The 27,470-nt window shown below is 49.5% G+C and overlaps 2 protein-coding genes across 7 annotated transcripts in view; one reads left to right on the plus strand and one right to left on the minus strand.

The window, feature by feature from the left end:
* The window catches only part of NRF1 (nuclear respiratory factor 1), a 47,921-nt gene extending 40,591 nt beyond the window's left edge, over nt 1-7,330 (plus strand). For 4 of the 5 annotated variants that reach the window (XM_031605073.2, XM_031605074.2, XM_031605072.2 and 1 more), the window contains one exon: nt 5,599-7,330. In XM_031605073.2, coding sequence (XP_031460933.1) covers nt 5,599-5,762 — 164 coding nt within the window. In that variant the 3' untranslated portion in view covers nt 5,763-7,330. Of the gene's footprint in view, nt 1-335; nt 770-5,598 lie in introns of those variants that run through there. The other variant, XM_090129928.1, reaches the window with a different exon arrangement.
* Nucleotides 7,331-22,944: 15,614 nt separating this feature from the next.
* Nucleotides 22,945-27,470, minus strand: part of UBE2H (ubiquitin conjugating enzyme E2 H) — a 42,283-nt gene continuing 37,757 nt past the window's right edge. For both annotated transcript variants that reach the window (XM_031605083.2, XM_031605084.2), the window contains exon 7: nt 22,945-25,550. In XM_031605083.2, coding sequence (XP_031460943.1) covers nt 25,426-25,550 — 125 coding nt within the window. In that variant the 3' untranslated portion in view covers nt 22,945-25,425. The remainder of the gene's footprint in view (nt 25,551-27,470) is intronic.

Consider the following 27,470-nt stretch of genomic DNA (forward strand, 5'->3'; position numbering starts at 1 on the left):
GCTCAGCCTCCTCCTTGCATCTTTCTCACTTCTCCTCCTCACCGGGTTGCCCTGGGTTTAGCATGGCTCACTCTGGAGACCCAGTGCTGGTGTGTGTAGGAACAGCTTTATTCTTCCCAGGTCTTGCTATCGAGCTCAAAAATCACCACCAAGGAGAGGGGGAGAGTCAGGTCACCTCACATAGGGCACAAGGGCTGAAGGCATGAGGTTAATCTGTTGGGACATCAGGCTGCTACTTTGCCTTCTTTCCCCCTCCCATTTAGTATTTTTTAGTAATTTTTAATTAAAAAAAAAAAAAAAGTGAAATGGGAGTTATCCATTCCATCAACATACAGATGGAATGGGAGAGCCAGTATTTTGGATGGAAGACCCAACGTTTCAAGGGAGCAGAACGGGAGTTTTCCACTCCATCAATGTAAAGATGGAATGAAAGACCCAACATTTTGGGTAGAAGACCCAACATTTCAGGTGAATCACTTCCAGTGTTAAAAATAATGGTCAATTCTTCCTTTTGCTGTGGATGATTGCAGGTGGAGGGCTTCTGGTGGGTCAGAAAGGGCTGCACAGCCTGAGGTGTGTAGAGGTGGTGGTGAAGTACCGTTGGTGGAGGAGGTGTTGGTCATTATTCCTCAAAGGCCTCACTGTGTCAGGGAAGGGATGGGCACAGGGCTGCCTCCTGGAGCCTTTCTCTTTCCACACGTGCTGGGTTTCCAAAGGGAGAAATCCATGAGCATTGCTTAATGGGTTGGGGATGGGATTTTTGTGAATCGATCGTTTTGCATGAAAGTATTACAACTTCAAAACCAAACATACAACAACAACAATAAATCCAAAGTTAAAAACAAAACAAAGCCAAACAAAAAGACAACCAACTAACCCAATACAAGCCAAATCAACCACCACTTTTTAAAAGATACAAACAAAAAGAAACCCAAATCACCACCCAGACCTAACGTAAAAGCCCTGAATCATTTCCAGGGCCCATGTTGGTTGATTGGCAACTGAGAGTGGTGTCCTTTAGCTCATACCTTTGGGGTGAGGATCCCAAAGGATCCTCATGTGTTCTCTTGGACTTTGTATGGGATGAAGTAACCAAGGTCCCTTTGTGGTGTGGGTTGCCTTCTCCTATAGAGGCAAGACCAAGGAATAAGGGAGATGAAGCTGAAGGTCTTCCAATTCTTGGTAAGCTGGGATTCTACATGAAGAGAAGAAGTCTTAGCTGCCTCTGAAGGATATCCAGAGGTGGAGTCTTTGCAGGTTCCCCACGTTGTTCTGGAGCTTCACAAACGTTATGTTTACTGATTGTCTTTTTTTTTTCCCTTTTATTTTCTTAATATCCATGCATACCTCAAGTCTGTACCTTACTCTTTCCTGCCCTGTAGAAGATGGTCAGGTTGTTCTTTGCTGTGCGTCACTTTTGTTGGGTTTGTAGGCTGTCCTGTATATGGAGGCCAAGGTTTTTCTGGTGCTGTTTCAGTTTCTCTGTGCTGCCAAACATTCTGTTGCTTGGAGATCCTCTAGAAATGGAGTTCCATTGCTAGAACTTGAAGCTTAAATTTAATGTGCATTCTGGTCATTTTGGAGCAGGATTGTGCTAAGCAGACAGTTTGTACCCATTTCCCCTCTGCTAAGTAGGAAGACTGAAGCCAAAGGTCTGTGGATGAGCTGGAGACAAAGAATTAAAATTGAGGTTTTCATTCCTTTCATCCTTCTCTGTTGTTGGCCTGAGCTCTGTAAGGCTTTCAGAGCTCTATCGTTAGTCAGGTAGATTTGTGAGGCCAATCAGTGTTCTATTGTCCCTGCAATGCTTGGAAATAACAACCAGACAACTTTCAGCACTTATCCCTTTGATGTCTGAGAGAACAGGGCAAGTTGTGCCAACTGAACACATCCACTGTGTGGGATCTGCTTCATCTGCTCAGTGCTGAGGATGTTTCTGGTGCCAGTAGATCCCCCAAGAGCACCATTGGGTGCAATGGCCATGGCTTTTTGTCTTCTGCTGGTCTGAAGCAGGCTTTAGATTCCCTGTTTGAAAAAGACATACAACACTCCATTGAGGTCTTGTCTTTTGGTTATGTTACCTAAATTTGAAGGTAACCTGAATGATGTTGTGCTGTCAGGGTCTCCAAGGTGAACGCTGATGTTTTGCCCCATAAAAGAAATCCAAAGAGTTTGTCAGCGTATTGCTTTTGAGTGCTGCATCAGACTCCAGGTCCCAAATGCTGGAGTCAAAGCATAGTTTCTCAGTTTGCCTTTTGCTCCCTCACAGTCCTGAGGCTGCTTCCAGAATGTTACAGGAGATCAGTTCAGTCAAGTTGATGCTAGCAAGGAAGATGATTTTGCGCTTCATGAAGGAAGAGGAGATGGTTTCCTTTTCCAAGTGCAGGTTCAGCATGGTGACAGGATTCAGGAATGGGGCTGGTTCTTCTCTCTCAACCATCCAAAACTTCACTTGTGTTTGAGCTCCAGGCAGAAAGTGTGGCATAAGGTCATGCTGTCCATGCTCCCCATGGTGCAGAAGGATGCTCCAAAGCATTCATCAGAAGAGCCCATCTCTGGGAAGATCATATTGGACGTTTATCTCTGAGTGTTTGAGAGGTGCCCTGAGATCACCCATTCTTCAGTTTCTTCCACTCATTCTACGTATTTGAGTATTGATCTGTGTGGTGGTCCAGCCCATCTGGTTGGCAGTGCCTTCCTTCTGCACTTGCTGTGATCTCAAAGAAGCATAAGAATCAGCAGAAACTGGCTCTGGTGTCCTCATCCCCTGGACACTGGATGGCCAAACATCTCAACCTCCTACACTTCTCCCCCAAAGCCCTTTGAATGGTGGTTTAATGCACACACTTGAAATTTGGGATCAGAACAGCTGTTCTTATGTTGCTGATCTCCACATCAGGTAAGGTGTCTTTATCAGCCACTGCATGATATTTGGCTTCAGAATTCCATGGCCAGAACCTAACTCTTCCCCTTCTGCAAGCCATAACGTCTTCTCTGCTGAAACAAGTGCAAAATCCTTGTCCTGGCAGGCTGCAGGTAAGCAAAAGCACAACCTGGGTGCTATCCAGAGCTGAGGGTAGAGATGAACGTCATCATTTCTGCCAAATGGTGGTAGGAAATCCCAAATAGGCAGCTCCAGCCCAGCTGTGTCATCTCACTGCTCCGTGCATTATCCATCACCACTGCTGGCTCCTGTCCACAGGTAGGAGCAGCTCTGGGCTACTGCAAGCCCAATTCCATTTCTCCACTGAGGCTTTCCCACTCCAGCACGACTCGAGTTTTTTTGGAAGATATGTATTTTCCAGAGACTTTAAGGTTTGGGTTGTTTTTTTTTTTGTAATTTTATTTTGTCTAATGGATTTCCTGTTTTTAATACAATTGAAAGGGTCTGAAATCCATGCTTTAGATTAACATATGCCAGCTAGATTAGGGCTAATCAGGGCGCAGGTCTGAGCAGATGCAGCACAGGGCCAATCCTAGACCTGATTACAGCATCTCAGTGGTTTAATCGCCTCTCTCCCAAGGGCGATCATCTCTGCTTTAATACACAGCAGACTTTCCAGCCCTCGCCCTCTCCTCCTTTGGTTTGTCACCACTCCTGCCAGGAAGGCCACTGCGTCAGATGCTGAGACGATTTAGCTTAATCCCATGCAGAAAGGGAGCTGCGCATCGCCGTCTCTCACGGAGACCTCCCCAGTCTTACGCGCAATGTATCCAGGTTGTAGTTAGCCTTGGTCAAATCTTGGCTGAAACAGGCTTATTTTTCCCAAAGAAAACCCCCCTTTGTTTTTTCCATCTTGCCATATTTTGGTAATGCCTGTCTTTCACAACGGTCCTATTATGGCCAACTTGTGGATCAGATTTTTAATGCTGTGTGCTCGGCGTTTCTAGTGACCCTCATCTTTGGATTGGCCATGGGGAGCAGAGTCATCTCAAAGAGCTCCATCTCATCATCATTTTTTGTAATGCCTGTTGTTAACAATGGCCCTATTATGGCCAGCCCATGTTTAAACATCATGGAGGGATCAGATTTTTAGTATTGCTTTATGGTGACCCTCGTTTTGAGTTGGCTGTGGGGAATAGACTCATCTTTGGTGAATTCCTTCGGGTCAACAACCTGAATCACCCGAAAGGCTTAGTTGGGTCATTGGTCTGGAGTAGGGATTTTGAGTGCATCCCAGGCCACATCTCCCACTCTGTGCCAGAACCTGCTTAAACAGAACTGTGCTGAATGTCTTGAGGATCTTACTGGGGGTTGCCTTTGAGAGAGCTGAGCACAAAAGTTCTTGTTTCAATGCTTTGTAGCCTAAAACTCTCCCCTATTAGAAAGCACCTCAGGAACTTTGTGTTTCTGCTGCCTCCACATCATTTGTAGCTGTTGATGTTGAGCCATACAAAAGGAAGAGATTCCTCGTGGGGCTGTGAGCTGCGTAAAAGTGTAGATTACCCTTTGGAGAGGGGACAGCCCTTTGGCTGAGGCATTGCAAAAGTCCCTATCCGTAGAGTGCTACGAGATCCCAAGAGCTGAGCTCCACCAGGGTCACCCACCTGGGCAGCATGATTAACTCCTAAGCTTTCCTGTCTATGCAGTGAGTTATCTGGGGACACCGAGCTGCACTCTGCTGCCTCTCGTTATTAAATGAGTGCCCTTGGCAGGACAGAGGTCCCTGCCTGCCACAGAAAACTGAACCAAAAGGGATCCTGCTGCCATTTTGGGAAAGCTTGGTCTGATCTCTTTGGATTTTAAGGGCTGTGCCCTACTGTGCTGCTGGGGAGTTGGGGTTTCAGTGGTAGGTTTTCCTTCTTGCAGTTTTTCTTTCTACCTCTGAGCCTCTTCTCATCTCACACGGTGTGATGGGGTTGATTATGGGGCTTCTCTAACGTTTATAAGGGCTGAGCTCCATTAAGTTTGAATAATTACACAGGCGTGATGGTGTGGGTGTGATACCATCTATATGTCATGGGGTGGGAGATTGTCTTCTACCCTATCACTGTCTTCCTTGCAACCATCATTTTCTCCCCTAGCAACCATCTTCCTTCTCCCCTGCCCCCCACCATCATCTTTATTTCCCCTTAACCACCATCATCTTCTGGAGGTTGGTGGCCTTGCCTGTGTTCAGGAGGTTAGGACTTTGTGATCCTTTAGGTCCCTTCCAACCTATGCCATTCCATGATGGCTGTGATGATTCTTTATTCACCCCTCCCCCCCCACCATCTTCCTTTGCCCCTACCCAACATCATCTTTGTTTCCCCTCACCCATCATTGTCTTCTGGAGGTTGGTGGCCATGCCTGTGGCAGGACAGTTGGAAGTTAATGATCTTCAGGGTTCCTTCCAACCCAAGCCATTCTATGATGATTCTTCCTTCCTCCTTCCCACCATCTTCTCTCCTACCCATTGCCTTCTTCAATCCTTGACTTCCCATGAGAACTAAAAGACCCTAAAACCTCCACTGCATCTCCACCCGTATCCAACACAACCCAAAAACCCTTTGTGTCCCACACCACGACACTCAACCGCACCAACCCCATTCATTCCTTGGCAGAACAACGTTCCGTCATCCCTCTCACCACCCCATTTCTCCTTTGTGTCTCCGCAGGCCTCGTGCAGATCCCCGTCAGCATGTACCAGACTGTGGTCACCAGCCTGGCACAGGGCAATGGCCCCGTGCAGGTGGCAATGGCACCGGTCACCACACGGATAGCAGACAGTGCCGTCACCGTGGACGGGCAGGCAGTGGAAGTAGTAACTTTGGAACAGTGACCATAACCCGCAGCAGGATCAAGATGATTTATTTTTATTTTTTGGGTTGTTTTTTTTTTTTTTTTCCCTTTTTTTTTTTTTTTTTTCTCCTCGTCTCTTATGCGAATAAATTTTTTTAACGCCTATCCAGAGATGCAATCAGGTGGCATTGAGTCTCTCCGCTTCGGAAGCAAAAAGAGTTTTGTTGACCATTTTTAACGAAAAATAACGAAGGATGCGTGTGTTAAGTGTGTCTTTATAGCACCACTGATCACACTGGAGCAAGAAGCCCAACGCAGACGGGACTTCCATTCTGAAGAGGTTAGAAAGGAGGAAAAAAAAAGAAACACACGCACATGCAAAAAATGCAACTCCTTGGGCCCCTTTCCTCCCACGACAGATCAGAGCAGGGGAGCATGGATGCTCCCACATGGGGTGAATTAGGTTTCGAAGATTTTAACGTGGACTTTTATATTAAAAAATTAAAAAAAAAAAAAAAAAAAGGAAAGAAAAAAATAATAATAATAACAAAGCTCGGGCAAGGCTCTTTTTTGGGAAAATGCATTTGTGACTGTGGGGACAGCCCCTGAAGCTGCCGGTCCCGGAGCCCCGTGCGGGCGCGAGGACAGCTCGATGACCGCCGCGCTTGGCTCCCCTGGTGCACACTGGAGACACATTCTTCTTTCTCTGCTCTGAAAACCTGCCATTTCAATTCTTTTGTTGTTGTTTTTTTGTGGTTTTTTTTTTTTTTTTTTTTTTTTCCTCTTTATTATTATTATTATAATTATTATTTCCTCTTCTGTCAATTTGGAACGGAGCGGAAATGCCTCTGGAGCTGTGCCGGGAGGGCTGTGGGGACTCGGGGACAATATGACCAGCACATGCCCCGATCCTTTGCCAAAGAGCCACGACCCCTCCGCCAACCCTGGACACTTGGAGACCCCAATCCAACCCTTTTGGGGATCCCTCTGGAGCCACATGCCAGCCCCGCTCCTTGAGCATCTCCTACTGCTGCCACCCAACTCAACCCAACCCACGTCACCCGACGTCTCCCAAAGGAGGGGACAGCTCATGGGAGCATTTTGGGGACAGATCCTCCAGGACTTTCCAACAAGACAAAAGCACCCCAAAAGCCCCCCATGGTGCGTGCTGGTTGTGTGTGGTATTTAATATTTTTTTTAATTATTGTTATTTTCAAGTGGCCATTAACGAAGTTTTCCGCGTCTTTGCTCCGCCTTCGAGGAAGTTTTCAGATTCTTGTATTTACTTGTTTTATAAGGAAAATATCAAATGCTCTTTGTATACACTTCTTCTGTACTTTAAATGAGGGGAGGGAAATATTTCCATAGAAACAGCCCTGGTTTCTCCAGTTTGTTATTATTTTTTTTAATTATTATTTTTTATCGTCGTTGTGAAGATGTCGGTGGCTTTCGAGTCCGTGTTCCTTGGGCGGTGCGATGACATTCTTTTAGTCCCAGCAGTCCCCTTTGCCCTCCCCCCAAAGAGACAAAACCAGGCAAGTAGCAGAGCATGGACCCCTATTGTTTTCCCAGTGTCTATTATTCAATAAATTGTTACAAATGTGTCTACCCACGCTTCTCACTCCTTCTTTGGGGCTTTTTTGAGGATTTTGGGGTAACTTGCCATCTCCCCCCAGGCACTCGGACAGGGTCCCTGATGTGGTTTTGGGTTTGGGGGTGATTTTGTGTTGAAGTTCTTCCTTTGTGCTATATGAGCTTCATCCTTTGCGTGCTTCCATCAGCACCACGGTGAGCGGCACCCCAAAAGCAACCATCAGGGTCAACTCCTCAACCATGCCATGATGGGATCAAGGCCACCTCATCCCTGCTGTGCCCCCATTATCCCAATCATTGTTTGAGCATCCCAAGGAGGAGCCAGACGGCAGCACTGAGGTTTAGCAGCTTTATTTGAGTATGGGGGGCAGGACCAATGGCTCTGACGTGATCTTGTAGGATCCTTTGTAGGATCAGAGCACAGTTCTTGCAGCCTGAAGACAAAGTGGAGTGGAGGATGGATAGAAGGACAGGTGGAAGGAAAGGAGGAGGCACGGGGGAAGTGATCTCAAAGTCAATCTCAAAGCAAGCAAAACATCCCAGCCCTGCTCTACGGGAAGAGAGTTGGCCCCCTCCAGGCTGGGGTTCCCCAATGGGCTCATGGTGGGGGCTCAGCCTGGCAGACGTTGCCCCCAGCCTTTAATCTGTGCTAATCGGGCTTTAATAAGCAGGTCGGGGCCTCCTGCTGGGGCAGCTCACCCAGCACATGACATTTTTATTCCCTTCCATCTCAGGGAGCCCAGCCTGGGCTTCGGGAAGTCCCTGGGTTTTGAGAGGGTCTGAGTTTTAGAGGGTCTCTCCAACCCTGGGCGGCCCACACTGTGACCTAGCTGGGTTTGCTGCCTTTAGCTTTAGCCCCAGTGCTGCAGTGTGCACAGCAACCCCAAATCACAGGATCTGACCTCAAAAACTCTGCTGTCTCTGGGAAGGGACATATTAACAGGGGTCTCTGGGGTGATGCCCACTGGGTGCTGGGGGATCCCATGTGCCTTCAGGTGATTGCTGGGGGTGGGGACTATGGGGATGGGTGGGGCTTTTGTTGGGGTGTGGCTTGTTGGAAGGTGGGGCTGGAGAGGATACTCCACCTCTGATCCCCTCGAGGGAAATGTTAGAGCTCAGCCTTGGGGGACATGGATGGGCAGATGGATGGTTTGATGGATGGACAAGAAGGACAGGGTCAATGACTTGATGAATGGATGGATGGATGGACAGAAAGACAGACTCATAGAAGGCTTAGTGGCTGTCTGGATGAATGGACAGATTGGTAGAGGAATCAATGGATGGATGGACGGACAGACAGACTCAGAGGGCTCAATGGTTGTTGGGATGGATGGACATACGGACTCACAGAGTGCTGGCTGGCTGGCTGGATGGACAGACAGACAGATGGACTGATGCAGGGCTCAATAGCTGTTGGGATGGATGGACAGACGGGTGATTTGGTGGATAGATTGACAGTGATAGAGGGACCAGTGGCTTGACGGATGGACAGACGGATAGACAAAAAGACTTGTAGAGGGCTCAAAGGCTGTCTGGATGGATGGGCAGATGGACAGATGAATGGACAGACCAGCAGATGGAGCAGTGGTTGGATTGATGGATAAATGGCTGGACAGATGGACAGACTGGTAGATGGAGCGATAGCTGGCTGGTTCGATGGATGGATGTGGGGACAAACGGATGGATAGGCAGCTAGATGCATGGCTCAGTGAGTGGACAGACAGACAGGGGGATGGGTGGGTGGCTTTACTGATGATAGCTGAGTGGATGGATGGAAGGACAGACAGACTGATACATGGCTGGACAGACGGATGATGGATCCAACAAGCAAACAGACAGAGAGACAGACAGCCTGTGCCCCCTCCTCACACTCCCACCCACCCCACTAAGCAATGTGGACCCCCACATCCATCTCCATCATCCTTCCCTTCATCCCTCCCCCGGCGCAGTGAGGAGGTTGGGAGCATGCAGCCTTCACTCTAATCCCACATGATCCAATCTCTGCAGGCTTATGGCCGAAAGCTCCGTAATCACCCGGTGCTGCCCTACATATCCCCACCACCCCCCATCCAAACCCAGCCAGGAGCAAGGAACCCCCCCTCCCCACCCCAATGTGCAAACCCCACCCTGCACCACCCCTCCCCAAAATGCTGTCATCGTCCCTCCTGCACTTGGGAACAGACAGGGACATATGGCAGCGGGGGCACATGGCAGCATTGCTCGTGCCTCAGTTTCCCTCCCATCCCATAAGCTGGCACTGGCAAGATGTGGGGCAGGAGCCACCTAATCCACCCCCCCTCCCCATGTCGCAGGGACGGATCAGAGCTTAATGCCTGGAGTCAAGCGGGGACACAAGGCCAAGATGCTCCAATGACCGCTTTCCAGCAGGACCCTCCCCTCTATGAGGACATTTCCATGGTTGCCCCCCAAACCTTCCAAAAAACAGCACATCTGGAACCCAAACCCACTGTCCCCATGGCTGGGCACTCCCTAAAGATCCAGACTTGGAACGCACAAATGGAGCAGGACACTGTAACAACCCCCTTCTTACAGCCATGGGTGCTGGGGGGATCAAGGGGGATGTGTCCGTGGCATTTCCCGGGGCTGTAGTTGGCAAGTCTAGAACCACCGGATCCTGCGAGCGCACCAGTGTGAGTTCTACCATTGCCAAAAGCAGCCAGGACGGGAAGAAGGCAGTGATGGGCTTGGGAAGCTGCAAAAAGAAACCCAAACCCAACCCCGAACCAAAAATTAAAATTGAAATTAAATTAAAAAAAAAAAGGAAAATCTCCTCCTTCCACCCTCAGGAAATCCCTCTTGGGACTGAACATCATCCCAAAGCTGTTTCACAGATGCTCCATGTGCTGAAAACCCCATACCATCATCATTCAGATGTGCATCATATCTCCTAAAAAGGACCCAATTGATGTGAGTTCCCCCCTCCTTGTGCTGGACCCCAGGATGAAAGCACCAAAATTTTGGGTTTCCATCTCTCCAAGGCTTTCCCTGCTCTCACCACCACCCCAAATCCACCCCAAAGCCAACCCTCCATCACCAAATCCATCCATCACTAAATCCATACATCCATCACCAAATCCACTCATCCCAAATCCATCCACCCCAAAATCCATCCCTCCCAAATCCGTCCCTCCATAACCAAATCTATCTATCCATTGGCAAATCCATCCATTCATCACCAAGTCCATCCATCACAAACCCATCTATCCATTGCCAAATCAATCCATCCATCACCAAGTCTATCCATCCCAAATCTATCCATCCATCCCAAACCCATCCATCCATCACCAAATCCATCCATCACCAAGTCTATCCATCCCAAATCCATCCATCCATCCCAAACCCATCCATCCATCACCAAATCCATCCATCACCAAGTCTATCCATCCCAAATCCATCCATCCATCACCAAATCCATCCATCACCAAGTCTATCCATCCCAAATCCATCCATCCATCACCAAATCCAGCCATCACCAAGTCTATCCATCCCAAATCCATCCATCCATCACCAAATCCAGCCATCACCAAGTCTATCCATCCCAAATCCATCCATCCATCACCAAATCCATCCATCACCAAGTCTATCCATCCCAAATCCATCCATCCATCACCAAATCCATCCATCCATCCCAAATCCATCCATCACCAAGTCTATCCATCCATCACCAAATCCATCCATCACCAAGTCTATCCATCCCAAATCCATCCATCCATCCCAAACCCATCCATCACCAAGTCTATCCATCCCAAATCCATCCATCCATCCATCCCAAATCCATCCATCCATCACCAAATCCATCCATCACCAAGTCTATCCATCCCAAAGCCATCCACCCATCATCAAATTCATCAATCCATTGCCAAATCCGTCTTTTTGCCAAACCCATCCCTCCATCACCAAATCCATCCATCCATTAGGGTCGTGCAATGGGAAAATGGCAAAAAATAACACATCCCCTCCCACCCCGTGGTGCTCTCTCCGCCTTCTCCCATATTGGCACTACACATAATTGCTCAAAACACATAAAGCAAAGCAAAAATGTGCTAGTGCCAAAGCGGGCCGGGCGGCACGGCGGCCCCGCGGGGCTCGCGGGTCTTTCTCTGCTCTGTTTATGGCCCTATGGTAATTCACTGACCGCGGGGTTGCACAGTGAATTCTACCAGTGCCATACACAGAACAGGAGTAGCGAGCTCGCACCCTCCCATTTCCACCTGGTTTTACCCCAAAACTCCTCCCCAATCAGTGCTCCAAGAACGATGAGCCCAGTGCCGGCAAGTCCCACTGGCTGCAAATATCCTACAAGGCTGCAAACATCCTAAAAGTTTACAAAGATTCTATAAGGTTGCAAAGACCTTAAAAGGTTGTGACGTGCCCTTAAACGTTGCAAAGGCCCTACATGGTTGCAAAGGGCACTTGTTGCAAAGCAGCCTTCAAAGTTGCAAACACCCTATAAAGTTGCAAACACCCTATAAGGTTGCAAAGAGCCCTAAAAGGTTGCAAAGACTCTATAAGGTTGCATAGTCCCCCTAAGTGGCCCTAAAATGCCCTAAAACTCTTGTAAACTGTAAGGATGGTTGCAAATACCCTAAAAGGCTGCAGACATCCTGAAAGGTTGCAAAGCATCCCACAAGGTTGCAAAGCACCCTATAAGGTTGCAGTGCAACCTATAAGGTTGCGAAAAGCCCTGCAAGCTGGCAAACATCCCCATAAGGTTGCAAATCCCCCCAGATAGTGGCCAACTCCCTAAAATTATTGGAAATCCCCCCCAAAAATGGTTGCACCCCTTGCCTCCAGATGGCTGCGTCGCTGTCCCTGTGGGGCTGTGCCAAGCAGTGGCGGTGGAGGAGGAGGAGGAGGAGGGCACAAAGTCCCCTTTGTGTCGCTGAGCCGCGGCCCCGAGAGGTAATGGGGGTGCAACCATGTGCCAGCCTTGAATTTTGGGGCTGAAAGAGGTGAATCGGTCATTTTGGTTCACCTTGAGCACAGAGCGGGGTTGGACAGTGGGGATATAGGGAGGGATTTTGGGGACGTCAGTCCTCTCCCAGCAGGGACAATCTCTTTGGCGTGACATTGACCACGGTAGCTTCACCTTCATCCCAACCCTATATCCTGACAACTTGTCCCTCTTGGGCATCATTGACCCCACTGGCTTCCATCAACCCCATTGGAAATCATTGTCCCCCAATAGGCAACACTGCGTGCCACCGTCCCTCATTGGGTGCCATAACGCCATGGTGGTGGCAGCCATAGGGGTGCCCCCATTGTTCCCATCCCTGTCCCCATCCCTATCCTCATCCCCGTCCCTATTCCCATTCCCATCCCCATCTCCATCCCCATCCCATCTCTCCACCCCAGCCCCCCCAGCTCTGCAGAGCGATGACGTTGGGCGATGCCGCATTGCGGATGTGCAGAGCTCACCCTCCCATGCCCCCCCCCTCCCACACACACACAGCCCTGCTCCCCACAGCGCCCCTCCAAGGCCCCAAATCTTCATTATGGGGACATTGGGGTCCTATGGTCCCTGAGACAGATTTAGATTGGATTCCACCCTCAAAAAAATTCTTCCCGAGCCCCAAATGGTGATGGCACCAAATGGTGTCCAGCCAAGGCTGTCACCCTATGGGAACGGGGACTGAGGTGGTCAGGGGGTGTCATGGTCCTCAGTGGGGTGGGGGGAGGGTGGATGACTCCATTTGTGGGGCCGTGGGACCCCACTCCGTGGGTATGGGCAGTGTGGGGATGGGGGAGCCTGGGTGGGTATGAGGATAGGAATGGGGATGGAGATGGAAATGAGGACAGAAAGAGAATAGGGATGGAAACGGATGTGGGAATGGGGATGGAAATGGATGTAGGGATGGGGATGGGATGGGGATGGGGATAGAGAATAGGGATGGGAATGGAGGTGGAGTTGAGGACAGAAAGAAAATAGGAATGGAGACGGATATGGGGATGGAGATGGAGATAACGGGGATAGGGATGGGAATGGAGATGATGGGGATGGGGACAGAGAGAGAAAAAGGGATGGGGATGCAGATGGAGATGAATGGAGATGGGAGCAGGAATGGAGGTGAGGACAGGAATGGGGTTGGGAATGAGAATGGAGATGGGAATGGAGACAAGAATGGGGCTGGGAACAGAGAAGGACTTTGGGATGGGGTTAGGAATTGGGAATGGAGATGGGGCTTGGGATGGAGAGAGGGATGAGGATGGAAATAGCAATGGGGACGGGGATAGAAATAGGGCTGGGGAATGGAATAGGGCTGGGGGCTGATGCTGGGGATGGGGATGGAAAAGGGATGGGGATGGGAAAGGACATGGGGACGAGAACAGCACAGCCCCATTTTGTAGCATCTCAGTGCCGCAGTGCCAGCGCCCCCACCCCAGGACCCCCCCCATCCCCATAACAGCCCCCAGATGGGACCAGGACCCCAAATCTCAGAGCTCCCGTTGTCCCCACACTGCGCTGGAGATGCACTGGGGCTGGGGGCTGCTCTGTGTGTCCCTATGGGGCTGGGTGGGGGGAAGAGACCTGGGAGGGGCTCAGAACACCCTCCATGCTGTGAGGGTGCAGACAGTGGGAAAAGAGCTGAGATTTCGTTGGATTCTGCCATTGAGATGGGGCTGATAGAAAGACCCCCCCGGGGTAAAGTGATGCATCGGATTGGGGTTGGGGGGGCACCGCTGTACCCCAAAGGACCCCCTTGGGGCCGGGGGGGGGCTGAGGTTTGGGGTTGTGCTGGGCTTTCGTTGTCACCCTTTTGGCCCGATAATGATGGGAATTTGGGGGCTTTTTGGAGTGGGAAGTGGGGGGATCAGCGAGGGGGGGGCTCAGAAGTGGGGGCGGGTTGGTAGGACTCATTGTAAAGAGAAGGGTCATTATAGGGGGGGAGGACGTCGAGGAAAATAGGGGGTGGGAAATGCATCCTTAAGGATGAATCCTGTGGGAGGGGGAGTCCTAAATCCTATCGGAGATTCTTAAATCCTAAATGTGGGGGGGGGGGGGGGGGGAAGTGGGGGGCGGGGGAGGCGTCCTAAGCTCTATATAGGGGAGGGGGAGCTCACTTCAAAGGGAAAAGTCTTCGGGGGGAGTCACGTCGGGGAAAAAGAGGGATGGGAAATGCAGCCCCAAAGATGGATCCTGCGGGAGGATCCCTATGGGGGGGGGGGGTCCTAAGCCCTATGGGGAGGTCCAAAGGGGTCACCCATAGCTCTCCCCCCCCCCCCCCTCACCCACAGCCTCAAGACTTACCTCAGCTCCGAGCGCTGCCGTCGGGTGTCCCTTCAGAGGGAGTTTTTGGGGGGATAAAAAGAGACCCTCCTCCGCCCCAACCCCACGCTATTAAAAGGGGAGGGGGGGGGTGAGGAGTCGGTCCCCCCCACACCTCTCTCCTCTCCGCCGTTCTCCCCAATAATGCGGAGGAGCGGCGGTGGCGGCCGCCCTTAGCCCGGCCCCGGGGGGACCCCCCCCCGCAGCGGCTGCAATTGGCCCAGGTGGCCCCGGAAGGTGGAGCCGTACCCGGGGGGGAGGACGGACAGAGGGAGGGCTATGGGGTGTTGGAAGGGGGGGGGGGCCGGGCTCACCTTGGGCCGTCCCCCCTCCCCCCCCCTCCTCTATAAGGAGCCGCCTCTCGTTACCCCAAATCCCCAACAGCGGGGCCGCTCCTGTAACCCCCCCACCTTAAGTAAAAAGGGGCTCTGGGACCCTCTCCCCCCCCCCAAGTCTAAAGAACCAAAAGGAAAAGTGCCCCTACTCGGAAAATAAAAGGGGAAAGTAGGGATTCGGGGTTGGGGGGGGGTGAGGTGGGGGGGGAAAGGGGAGATGTAAAGCGGCCGCCCACCCCCGTGGCCTCGGGTCTGTGCGTGGAGGAAGAGGATGGAGGCGGCTGAGGCCCCGCTGCTCTCGTCCCCCCCCGGTGGAAGGATTTTTATAAGCGGCTCCGACCCCCCATGGCCGCTCCGACTCCCCCCCCCCCACCCCCCGGGGCCGCCCCGACCCCCCTTTCTCTCCCCCCCCCCCCCCCGGGGCCGTCCGGCGGCTGTCGGACATCGGACACCGCCGGAGGAGCGTTGAACGGAGCCGCACCTGAACCGCCGCTGATCCGATTTCGGAGCGCTGAGAGCTGCCGGGGGGGTTCGGGAGGAGGAGGAGGGAGGGGGGGATGGAAAGTGATCCCAACCCCATAGGGCAGAGCCCGCAGCTGCCGTGCACGGGGGGTGGGAGGGATGAAAGCGCCCCTCCATGGGTAAGAGACCCCAAAAGGTGATAGGACCCTTAAAAGTATGGGAAAAAGACCTGCAAATATAGGAAAAAAGGAGCTCAAAATGTAGGGAAGGGATTGAATGTGTAAAAACGGGGCGTGAGAATATAGAAAGGGGTGCGAAAATATAGAAAAGGGACCCGAAAATATAGGAAAATGGATTCAAACTAGGGAAATAATGGCCCGAAAATGTAGGAAAGGGGACACAAAATGTAGAAAAGAGATCTGAAAATGTGGAAAAGGGACCTGAAAATGTGCAAAACGGTGTCATAAAAAAGATCCCAAATGTATGAAAAGGGATCCCAAATTGTAGGGACGCCCCAGGTGGGTTTGGACGGTGGTGAAGTGTGGCTGGAATACAGCAGATTGCATTGAAATGAGGATGGATGCACCAAAATGGGCAGAAATTGACCCCAAAGTGACAGGAACAGCCCTAAATAAATACGGATTTCCTGAAAATAGACAGGAATACCCCCAAAATAGAGGCAAAAACCCCCCAAACATGCAAATGCACTAAAGAAAACCAAACACAAAATAGAGGAATGTCCCCGAAATAGACACGAGCATCCCCCAAAAAAGATCTGAATGCTCCTAAATTATACACAAGCACCCCCAAAACAGACACCCTCAAATCAGATACAAATGCCCCCAAAACTGACATCCACAAAACAGACGTGGCTGTTCCCAAAATGGACACAAGTATCCCCAAAACTGACACGAATGCCCCCAAACACCCCCAAAATAGACACGAACATCTGTAAAATAGATAGAAATATTTGGGAACGACCCCCAAATAAATGCAAACACCCCAAAAACAGACACAACCCCCCCTCAAACAGAGGCAAGAGACCCCAGAACAGACACAAACATCCCCAAATCTGATACGAACGCCCCCAAAATAGACAGAAACACCTTCAAAATGAACACGAGCGCTGCTGAAACAGACACAGGCATCCCAATAATACACCCCAAAAAATCCCCCAAACAGCACATATAACACCCCAAAACTGTCCATGTTTGTCCCCAAAGCATATGTGAACACCCCCGAATTGCATTGCCTCCGCATGCGCTGGGCTCAGTGCTCCAAACCAGCTCGACCAGTTTGGGGCCATGGAATGGGATTGGGATCGGGTTGCTGTGGGTCATGGCGGGCGGATGTGTGCTGGACACAGGGATGGAGGTGGGAGCAGAGGGTCTGTTCCTACTTGTTTTGGGGAAATGAGCCCCCTAACCAGCAGTGGTTGTGGGGAGCAGCCCCCCTACAAGAGGGGCAATGCTGGGAGATGGGATGGAATCAGGTGCTGGTGGCTGTGGCACACCAAAATGGTCCCCAAGAGTCCAATGTGGTCCCTAAGGAAGGAGGTTTCTTGGATGACCCCCAAGACCTGAAATGGTCCTCAAGAGCATGGTGTGGTCTCCAAGACATGGGTTGGTCCCCAAAAACTGAGTTGGTCCTCAAGAATTGGGCTGGTCCTCAAAACCTGGCATGGTCCCCAAAAACTGGGTTGGTTCTCAAGAGCCTGGATGGGTTTCCAAGACTTGGGTTGGTTCCCTAAGACCTGGGTTGGTTCCCAAGAGCCTGGGCTTGTCCCCAGGACCTGGGTTGGTTCCCAAGACTCAAGGATGGCCACCAGAAAGGGATGTGCCAAGGATGGTCCCAAGACCTGGGATGGTGCCCAATGAAGGAGGTATCTTGGATGGTCCCCAAGGGCCTGGCATGGTGTCCAAGACCTGGAAAGATCCCAAAGATCCTGAAATGGTCCCTAAGAGCCTGGAATGTTCTTCAAGAACCTTGGGTGGTCCCCAAGAACTGGGATGGTCCCCAAGAGCCTGGAGCAGTCCCCAGGATCCCAGGATGGTACCCAAAGAGGGAGGTACCTATGGATGGTCCCCAGGAGCTTGGCATGGTCCCCAAGACTTGGGTTGGTCCCCAAGGCCTGGGAGAGTCCCCTTAGACCCAAGATGGTCCCTGAGCAGAGGGGCACCATGGGTGGTCCTCATGAGACCGAGATGAAGCCCAAGCAGGGAAGCATCCTGGGATGGTTCTCAAGTCCTGAGATGGTTCCCAAAGACCTGGAATGGTCCCCAGGATCTAAGATGGTCCCCATGAAGGGCATCTCCCTGGAATGTTCCCCACGATCTGGAATAGTCCCCAGGAGATGATAATGTGATTCAATAGGGTTGTCCAGGCTTCAAAACCATCCATAAAAGGGACTTGTTCCACCCCAAACGTGGTTTGGGACTCTTCAGCACAAGGTTCAGTGTTATTTGTATTTTGATTCCATCGGGGTCTGCTTGAAGTTTCTCGGAGGCCTCACCCTGGTGTAAACCGAGCGGAGCAAATGGCCTTCTTTAAAAATTTACACCGTCTCATTTTGTTCCTAACCCGAATATGAAATGTGCAAGGAGCTGGGGGCCGGGCAGGGCCGCCCCATTGGCGCTGGGATGATTGGGGCAGGAGCTCAGCCTGGGTTGTGTTTGTTTCCGAGGTTTCTTGTTGTGCTCAGATGGGGATGGAAAAGATAATGCAATATTGATGCGAGAGCGCAACCCGAGTACATTATCCATGGAGCCAGCACGTTTTTATGGCCGCGGTGAGGTTGGCTCTGGTAAAGCCCGTGAGATTCCCTATGAAAAAATGGGGGTGGGACTTTGGAGAGGGGTTGAGGGAGGTGGTGGGCATCACAATGAGGTGGGTTACGTAGGGTCAGACCTCTAAAGCCCTATGGGGGTGGCACCCAAAGCTCCATAGAGGACAGCCAAAACCCAATGGTGATGGCACCCAGAGTTCCATTGGGAAGAAACCCCAGACTCCATGATGCTAGCACCCAAAGCTCCATGGAGAAAGCACCCAAAAACTCATGGAGGTGGAATCCAAAATCCCATGGAGAAGGCACCCAAAACCCCAATGGGTATAGCACTCAAAGCTCCATGGGGAGGATAACCAGAACCCTATGGGTGTGGCTCCCAGAACTCCATGGAGAATGCATCCCAAACACCACAGGGGAGGCAATAGGGTTGGGTTCCCCACAGCTTTGGAATTTGGGGTGGGTGAGGAGCTTGGGGCAAAGCTGCTGGGCTCAGCTTCACCTGACGGTGAGCCCGGAGAAAATGAGGAAGAAAAATGCCCCCCAAAATGGGAAAAAGAGCTGAAAACCAAGGAGCAAAGGGGAGAAAAATGGGTCAGAATCCCCAGTGATGGGGTCAGGCACAGCCGTTCCCCGCCAGAGCATCATGCATTAGTAATGGCCACCGATCCGCTGGTGCTGACGGCATTTCTTCCAGAGAGAGGAACAATTGGGGCCGTAACCAGAGCCAGCATGGGGCAGGTGGAGGGGCTCAGGTGTCCCCCGCAGCCCTTGGGGTCACCTGTCTCGATGCTCACGTGGAGATTCACATCCCTTGGTCGGTGGTGTGGGTATTGTTGCTGGGGTGGCATCCGGATGGATGTGAGGTCCTTTGGGTGCTTTTGGGATGGGGAGAGTTTCTAGGTGCTCGTGGAGGTGTGAGAGCCCAGAATCTGCTGTGATGTGGGGACAAAGTGGGGAGGAATGGTACCCAGAGTCCCACTGGGATGGCACATGTGTCACATGGGGATGGTACCTAGAGACCCATTGGGATGGAACCCACATCATATGGGGAAAGCTCCCAAAGTCCTCTGAGATGGCACCCAGAGCTCCACGGAAAAGACACTTGAAACACCATGGAGATGGCACCCAGAGTTCCATAGGTAAGAAACACCAGACTCCATGGTGCTGGCACCCAAAGCTCCATGGAGAAGTGACCCAAAATCCCATGGGGGTGGCATCCAGAGCCAAAAAGAAGACAACCAAAACCCCAGTGGTCATGGCACCCAAAGCTCCATGGAGAAGACAACCAAAACCCCAGTAGTCATGGCATCCAAAGCTCCATGGAGAAGACAACCAAAACCCCAGTAGTCATGGCACCCAAAGCTCCATGGAGAAGACAACCAAAACCTCAGTAGTCATGGCACCCAAAGCTCCATGGAGAAGACAACCAAAACCCCAGTGGTCATGGCATCCAAAGCTCCATGGAGAAGACAACCAAAACCCCAGTAGTCATGGCACCCAAAGCTCCATGGAGAAGACAACCAAAACCTCAGTAGTCATGGCATCCAAAGCTCCATGGAGAAGACAACCAAAACCCCAGTGGTCATGGCACCCAAAGCTGCATGGAGAAGACAATCAAAACTCCATGGAGATGACATCTGGAGCCAAACAGAAGATAACCCAAACCCCACTGGACACGGCACCCAAAACTCCATGGAGGAGACAACCAAAATCCCATGGGTGTAACACCTAGAGCTTCATAAAGTCTTCAAAAGCCTCATGGGGATGGCAGCCAGAAACTCCATGGAAGAGGCACCCAAAACCCCATGGGGATGTCATTCAGATCCCCATGGAAAAGACCCTCCAAAGCCCCATGGGGATGGCACCCAGCTCCCCATGGAGGAAGCACCAACAACCCCATGGTGTTGGTACCCAAAGCTCCAAAGTGACAGCACCCAAAGCCACATATGGATGACACACACAGCCCTATGGGAATCCATGCTCAATACGTTGTGTCTTTTGATGTCCTTCAGCATGGACACAATTGGGACAGGATGCTCCTGACCCCCCAGTCAGGTTAATATCCCAAATCCCATCTGCCCCGTACTGGACAGAGTGGGAAGCGACTGGTGTGGCTCGGGGGCCACCTGCTGGGCAGAGGGGACAGTGTCACCCCCAGCTGTCCCTAAAAGACCCACGATGGGAGGAGGATAGACAGAGGAAATAAAGTGCTTCCTCCCCTGCTCCCTCTCTAGGGCAAAAGGAACAAAAGCCTGCAGGGCTGGTGGCTCCAATTGGTGGCAGTGGGGTTGGATGTCCCATTGCCATCTATGGGGCCGAAGGTGGCAGAAGGTGTCAGGCTGGATGCTGGCAGCAGGTGGCACTGGCACGACACGGATCTGCCATCCTGACCTCAAAGAGACAAAAAAAAAACCCAAAAAACCAAGAAATTTTGGAGAGTTGCAGCAGATTTGGGACAGCAGCTGGAAATTAAGCCAGGATGGGGGCAAGGGGTACAAGCTACACATGAGACCATGGTCCAATAATGGGCTTGCATCCCCTTCCCCTTGTCCTGCCCCACAAAACACCAATGACTGGGGAACTCACATCCCTACATGCATCATCCTACATCCCAATTTCCATTCAACATCAAGCCAAACATCACACGTGAGATTTAGGGATGTCATGTAGTGGGCATAAGGGTTGCTGATGGGTTGAAGATTGGACTAGATGATTGATCCCAGAGGTTTTTGGTGGTTGGACTCCATGATCTCAGCAATCTTTTCCTGCCTCAATGATTCCATGAGTGGGCATAGTGGTGATGGGTTGATGGCTGAACTGGGTGGCCATCACAGGGGTCTTTTCCAAACCTAACGATTTCACAGCAAAAGGTGTGTGCTCAGCATCCAACCCCATGCAGCTCCATTTTCAGTCAATGTAGGGTTGGCCTCCATCAGCCAAGAGCTCATTCCCAACCCAAAAAATGCCCCGTGGGTGCCGTAAATCCCACAGAGCCAATGACGTGGGGTAGAGGACCCCTTCCTGCATGAAGCTCAAGCACCAGGCAGCCTCTGAGGTATATACATATTTTTTATTTTAAAAAAAGTTTACAGTTCTGTCATTATACACAACTACCGGAGAGGTTATACTCTTAGAGAAGAGGCATTTTGTCAGCGGGGGCAGATGTGCCCACTACATCACAACGCAAGAAAAAAAAAAAAAACGGGGGAAAAAGAAAATAAAGAGAGTTTAGACTCTGATGGAGGGCAAAACGCCCCGATCTCTTCAAGTATCACACGATAGGTACCAAATACAGTCAGTAAAATAATGGCCATTTCTCACGCTGCGAACACCCCTGCGAAAGTGCTAGTAGAACTTGGGGTGAGCAAAAATGAAGGAGAAAAAGGGTGAAACACCTCTGACCCTACCTAGGATGGGAAGAAGAGCCTTGGATGTGGGGCGTATGCTCGTCCCAGTTGAGGTTGAGTGGTACTGAGCTGATGGCAAAGCTCTGCTCCACGCTGCCTGCAAAGCAAAGCCATGAGATGGAGGAACAAAGCCATTGGGGAACATCCTGTTGACAATGAGGAGTTTCCAAGGACCTAAACTATAGGATGGAGGAACAAAACCATTGTGGAAACATGTCCCACTAACTCCAAAGGAAAGTGTTGATGCCACCAAGGAGCTTCTAATGACCAGCAGGATGGACAAAGAAAGTCGTTGGGGAATGTGTCCCATAGACACTGAGGAGTTCCCAGGAATCAAATCTATGGGATGGAGGAACAAAGCCATTGGGGATACATGTCCCACTGACTCCCAGGGAAGGTACTGATGACACCTAGGAGCTTCCAATGACCAATAGGATGGACAAAGAAAGTCATTGGGGAATGCGTGCCATACACACCAAGGAGTTTCCAAAAACCACATCTATGGGATGGAGGAACAAAGGCATTGGGGAACACGTCCCACTGACCCCATGACACAGTGTTGTGACATCAAGTAGCTTCCAACAACCAGTGGGATGCAAGAAAAAAAGACACTGGGGAACGCATCCCACTGATCCCATGGCAATGCCAATGACACCAAAGAGCTTCCAAGCTATGGGATTAGAGAACAAAGCCATTGGGGAACACATCCTGTTGACATCGAGGAACTTCCAATGATCAAAGCTATGGGATGGAGGAACAAAGCCATCGGGGCACGTGTTCCATTGATCCCATAGCATAGCATCAGTAGTAATAAAGAGTTTCTAATGACCAGAGCTACAAGGTGGAAGAACAGAGCCATTGAGGAATATGTCCCACTGACCCCAAGAGACAGTGTTGATGACACCAGAGAACTTCCAATGACCAATGGGATGGAGGAGGAAAGCCCTTGGGGAACAGATTCCACTGAGCCATGGTGTAGTGACAAGGACACAAAGGAGCTTCCAATGACCTTGCTGGTGGCTCACGCACCACAGAGAAGCAAAATCCTCAACAGCCAAAAGGAGAATTGATGGGAGCAGAAGGCAAAGCCTGTTTCCAATTCAGCACCAAGGTTTGGGATGGGGGAACTCATCTGAGAGCAGGGACATGGGATTACGGGTAGGGCTGGCTGAGGCTCCCATCACTGCAAGAGAGCACAAGGCAATGACAACACTGTTTTGTGAATGCTGATAATGAAAAAAGAAAATAAACACCCTCAAGATGAAAAAAAGAGCTACCATGCTGCAATAAGGCTCCACCTTTTCCTTCCAGTCTACACATACGGTTTTATTTACAAGCTATTGGGTGGGGCGGAGGGAGATTTCTTTCAAGAGGAAGACTTGGAAAAAAAGAGGTGAAAAACGACACAGGAGAAGATGGGGAGGAAAGAAGAGTGGTGCCAGGAGCCCTGACCAGGGTCAGGGCAGCACCAAGCATGGATTTTTTGGGGGAACCTCTGCTTTGCAGAGCACTGATTTCACAAACTGAGGGGAGAACGTGCGAGTGTGATGCATCAAAACAAAGGTGAGAGGGAGGGAGTGATGGGGGTTAACCTGCAAAAAGAAAAGGGGATGAGGTAATTAGAACACTATTTTTATACAATATTGAAAAAATACAAATTTTTATTGTGTTTTTCTTTTTTTTTTTCTTTTTTTTTTCTTTTTTTTTTTTTCTTCTTTTAAACTGATATCACCACCCAGCACTTACTCTACTCCTAAGTAGCACCTACAGTAAAGGTTATAGCACAAGCAAACTGCTAGGTCAGCAGGTAAGCAAGGTAAACAGTGCCAGCAAATGTGGCCCCTCCCACCCCAAATAATGAGAAAACAGCGTGCTAGATAAGAGTTAAGTACACCATTACATGTTAAATAGTTAATATTACCCTTCCAACAAGCCACAAATGCTAGATAGAGAACTTCAGCACAGTCACTAGCCACAGCCCTACATTACTGATTTAAAAGAAAAGAAGAGGGTGGGGGGCAAGGGGAAAAAAAGGAAAAAAAAAAAACCCTTTGCTTCATGCCCGTAATTAACATAAATGAAATTCTTTGTATATTTTTATTAAGGAAAATCATGCTAAAGCAAAATGATACTTTATGAGTTCTTCTCTCTCTTTTTTTTTTTTTTCCTCCTCCAAAACGAAATGAATTGATTGTGCTTTATGAATTAGAAATAGGATTGTAACCTTCCAACCCCGCTGACTCAGAACTCGGTGGCGTTCCTAAAGGAAAACATGTCTGGGAAAATCCAAATGTACCGACCCGACATTCAGAACTCTGCTCAGAGCAGCATGGGGTGGATCAGTTCCCATACACCATCCCATAGGCTGCTCCACAAATTAAAATATCTCACCCAAACCCCTCAGAAATCCCCCCAAAATACAGCAGGTCACGTTCAGGTTTAATATCCATCTCCATTCCGATCTCCAACACACAATTATCCAAATTCAAGTATACCAGCATCCCAGGTAGACATTTGCTCCGTTCCGTAGCATTAAAACAAGCAAACACAAATCTCAGCTTGCTGAAAAACACCCAAAGAAATCAAATATTTCATTTCTCACAGAAAAAAAAACAAAAAAAAAAAAATCAGGAAAAAAATAGAGCAGATTCATTTGCTTCCTCAATCGGTGCTTTTTAGGCTTTTTTTTTTTTTTATTCATCTCTTTTTTTTTTTTTTTTTCCTAGATCACATTCTTTGTTAACTTTAAGAAATTTTAATCCTGTTGTACACACACAAGCAGATGGCTACCAAGCTGGTGCAGAAGGGGAGAAAAGGAAAATAAAATGGGTGCCGATGGATTCGTGGACTGCAGCCAACGGGGCCGATCTCCGTGGATCCAAAGCTCTCAGCACGGCTCATCCATCTGGTCAGAGAGCCCTCCCAGGAGATGGAGGTGTTTGTGAGGTGTTCAACCATACTTCAAGCAAGAGAAAAAAAAGCAAACTTGGAGCCCCGAAGGGCAGCAGTTTCAAAAGGATGACAAAATAAGAGTTGGGTTTCACATGTGCTCCAGCTAAACCAAAGAGCATTGTTTGTGTTTAATTCCTTCCAGAGAGGGAACAGCTCGTAATCCAGACCAAAAGATTAACATCCAGATGAAGGCTTCCAAAAGTCCCAAAAGCGGATGGATGGACCAGTGGTTGTCAGTCCCTACGGTTCAGAAGGGCAGGCAGGAGTCCACATATAAAAACGGACTGAAAATCCAAGTCTAAACTCTTAAGCTTCAAGGCTCTGAATAGCTCCATGCATTTGTGCTGGTTCTATTGAACGTTTTAAAATGTGACTCCGCATCAAATACCATCAGCGAGGTTGACCTGAAGGAGCACCTTTCATTCCACTGTCTGATCTATGCAGTTAATAGCACATCCCTCAGATTTATCTTAAGAGAAAACGCTGTTCCATGTGTGAGCATCCAAGGTGGTGGTCTTTGGAAACATCGATCGGAAAGCAAACATCTTTGCTAACTCCCTACCTACCAGGGCAGCTGTTTGAGCTGACAGTTCAGTAGCACACAAGTTGACTTGGCCAAATGGAATCTGAATGCATGCATTTGGGCTGCATATTGCTACCAAAATGGAATGTGGGAATATGCTATGCACCTCGGGTTGAGAAATGACCAAGAAAAATCAAGATCTAAAGGGTGATATATATATATATATATATCAATGCTATTATTCATAAAAACCTTGTTTAGTAATAAAAAAAATTGCTTTGTTTAAATATGAATATTATAGTCTGCTTCTCATGGTTAGGAAATTAGAGTCTCTCTGAAAAGCAGGTTGCCTCTTCTACTACAACTCCATATCCTGAGCCTCGTCTTCCGAGAAGTCAGACATGGAGCTCTCAGACGAGCTATCCCCGGTGCCTTCTTCCTGCTCTTTTAGTGCTTCTTCTGTTGCATATTTCTGAATGTATTCTGTGTGTGACAGAAAAAGAAAAAAAGCATAAGCAGCATGTATTCAACAGTTAGAGGATGGCTTAAGACTGATCGTCCGTGTTTGGTAAATCTCAAAGTATAGCAGTTTATCGTAGTTTAGATTATTGTTTAGATAATATAGTATATATATTATAAAGTTTAGATTATTGTAGGATTATCTACAGCAGTACAGATGATAGCACTGATCACAGGGTTACCAGATTCCTCTGACTCAAGGCAGCACTGCCCAGCAACGAGGTGTGAAAATGCTCAGAGGTGGGTGTGAAAACGCATGCAATCTCTGTGCTACTACATCACTGATACACACTCACAGCTAGAAACAACCTAAATCCTCCCTTGGATGGTTTAGCTCACATTCCACTTACTGCTGACCTGGAGAACAAGTTTGAATGCCATCAAGCCACCACCACTATTCTATAAGTTGTGGATGCCTTTCCAATTGAACCATTCTATGGCTCCGTGATGCTTAAGGTCCCTTCCAACCCAATCCATTCTGTGACCTTTAAGGACCCTTCCAATATAGCCCATCCTATGGGCTTATGATCTTTCATGACCCTTCCAAGCTAACCTATCCTATGGCCTTATGATCTTTAAGGACATTTCTAACCAAACCCATTCAAACATTCTATGATCCTTAAGGTTCTTTTCAACATAAGCCATTCTAGGATTCTGTGACCTCTACAGTTCCTTCCAACCCAAGCCATTTTGTGATTCTGTGATATTACACAATCTGAGCTTAAAAAATTATTATCTGAGAGTTTTAATTGAGTTTTTCTCCTGGCTGGAAAATAAGGGGCTCTCCATGGGGCTGCTTGTATACTGGGGCACATTGGAGCTATGGCCACACCAATGCAGCTGGAGTCCCTTCCCAATCCAAGTTTGGAAGAGACTGTGCCTAAGCAGAGCTGTCTCTGATCTCCAAGCTCACCTCCTGCAGCCAGTTTCACATCAGCTGTAGGATTAGCCAAGAAGGAGCTGCAGGGAGCCCAGAGCACTGCAGGTCAACAAAAGAAACCATGTCTCACAGCAGGCTTCAAACCACACCAGCTCCAGGCACCCAGATCTATGAACTGCAGCCAGCAGGAAGCCTTGCAGAAAGCAGAGAAACTGGTTTAACTGGGATTCCTGCAGGCAGGTAGAATCACCACTGCCAACTGTGACTCGTGCTGCTTTTCCACATAGAGAGATGGAGCAGCAAAGTAATAAATGGACTGGGACCAAGCAGATTGAGTCTGGGAACTGCTTCTGCAACATCCCCTCTGGGATTCAAGAAGAATCTGGAAACCTGTGTGCTGAGGACATCTCCAGCAGAGAAAATCTATTTGTTACGTGCATGCACACTGAAAAAGCAGCTTCAGAGTATGGACAAGTGCTGGAACAGCAGTATTCCAACAGCACATCCTCCACATTGCTCTGCACATAGGAGAGGAGCCGTTCTCATGCTGTTCTTGGGGAATTTTGGCTGTGAAGTTGTTTTCTTTAAGCTATTACAATGCAACAAACTCTCCTTCAAATAGCAACAGTAAAAGTGAAGGGGAATATCATCATCCCCTTGCACTCAAAGATGAGTGCCTGCAAGGAAAAAGTGCATGGCACACACCAAACCCAGCCTTGCAGCCTTCCAAATTGTGTATTAATTCTTCCCAAGGAACAGGACTTGAAGACAAACACTTCATGGAGCAGCTGTGACCCTGGTAGAGCTGTTCTGCCATGGGAAAGCTGTGAGGGAGAGCTGGCTGAAAGGTGCTTCCAAGCATCTCCATCCAGTGATGCACACTGTTTCAGTCTAACTGTTAAATATATATTTATTAACCTGCTTGCTCCAACGACAGGAGGAGCTATCCCAATCTGTTTTACAAAAAACTTGTAAGAACTGATGAAATATTAAAGGCAGCTATG

This window comes from Phasianus colchicus, chromosome 1 (genome assembly GCF_987193195.1).
Source record: "Phasianus colchicus chromosome 1, bPhaCol1.hap1.1, whole genome shotgun sequence".
Taxonomy (NCBI): domain Eukaryota; kingdom Metazoa; phylum Chordata; class Aves; order Galliformes; family Phasianidae; genus Phasianus; species Phasianus colchicus.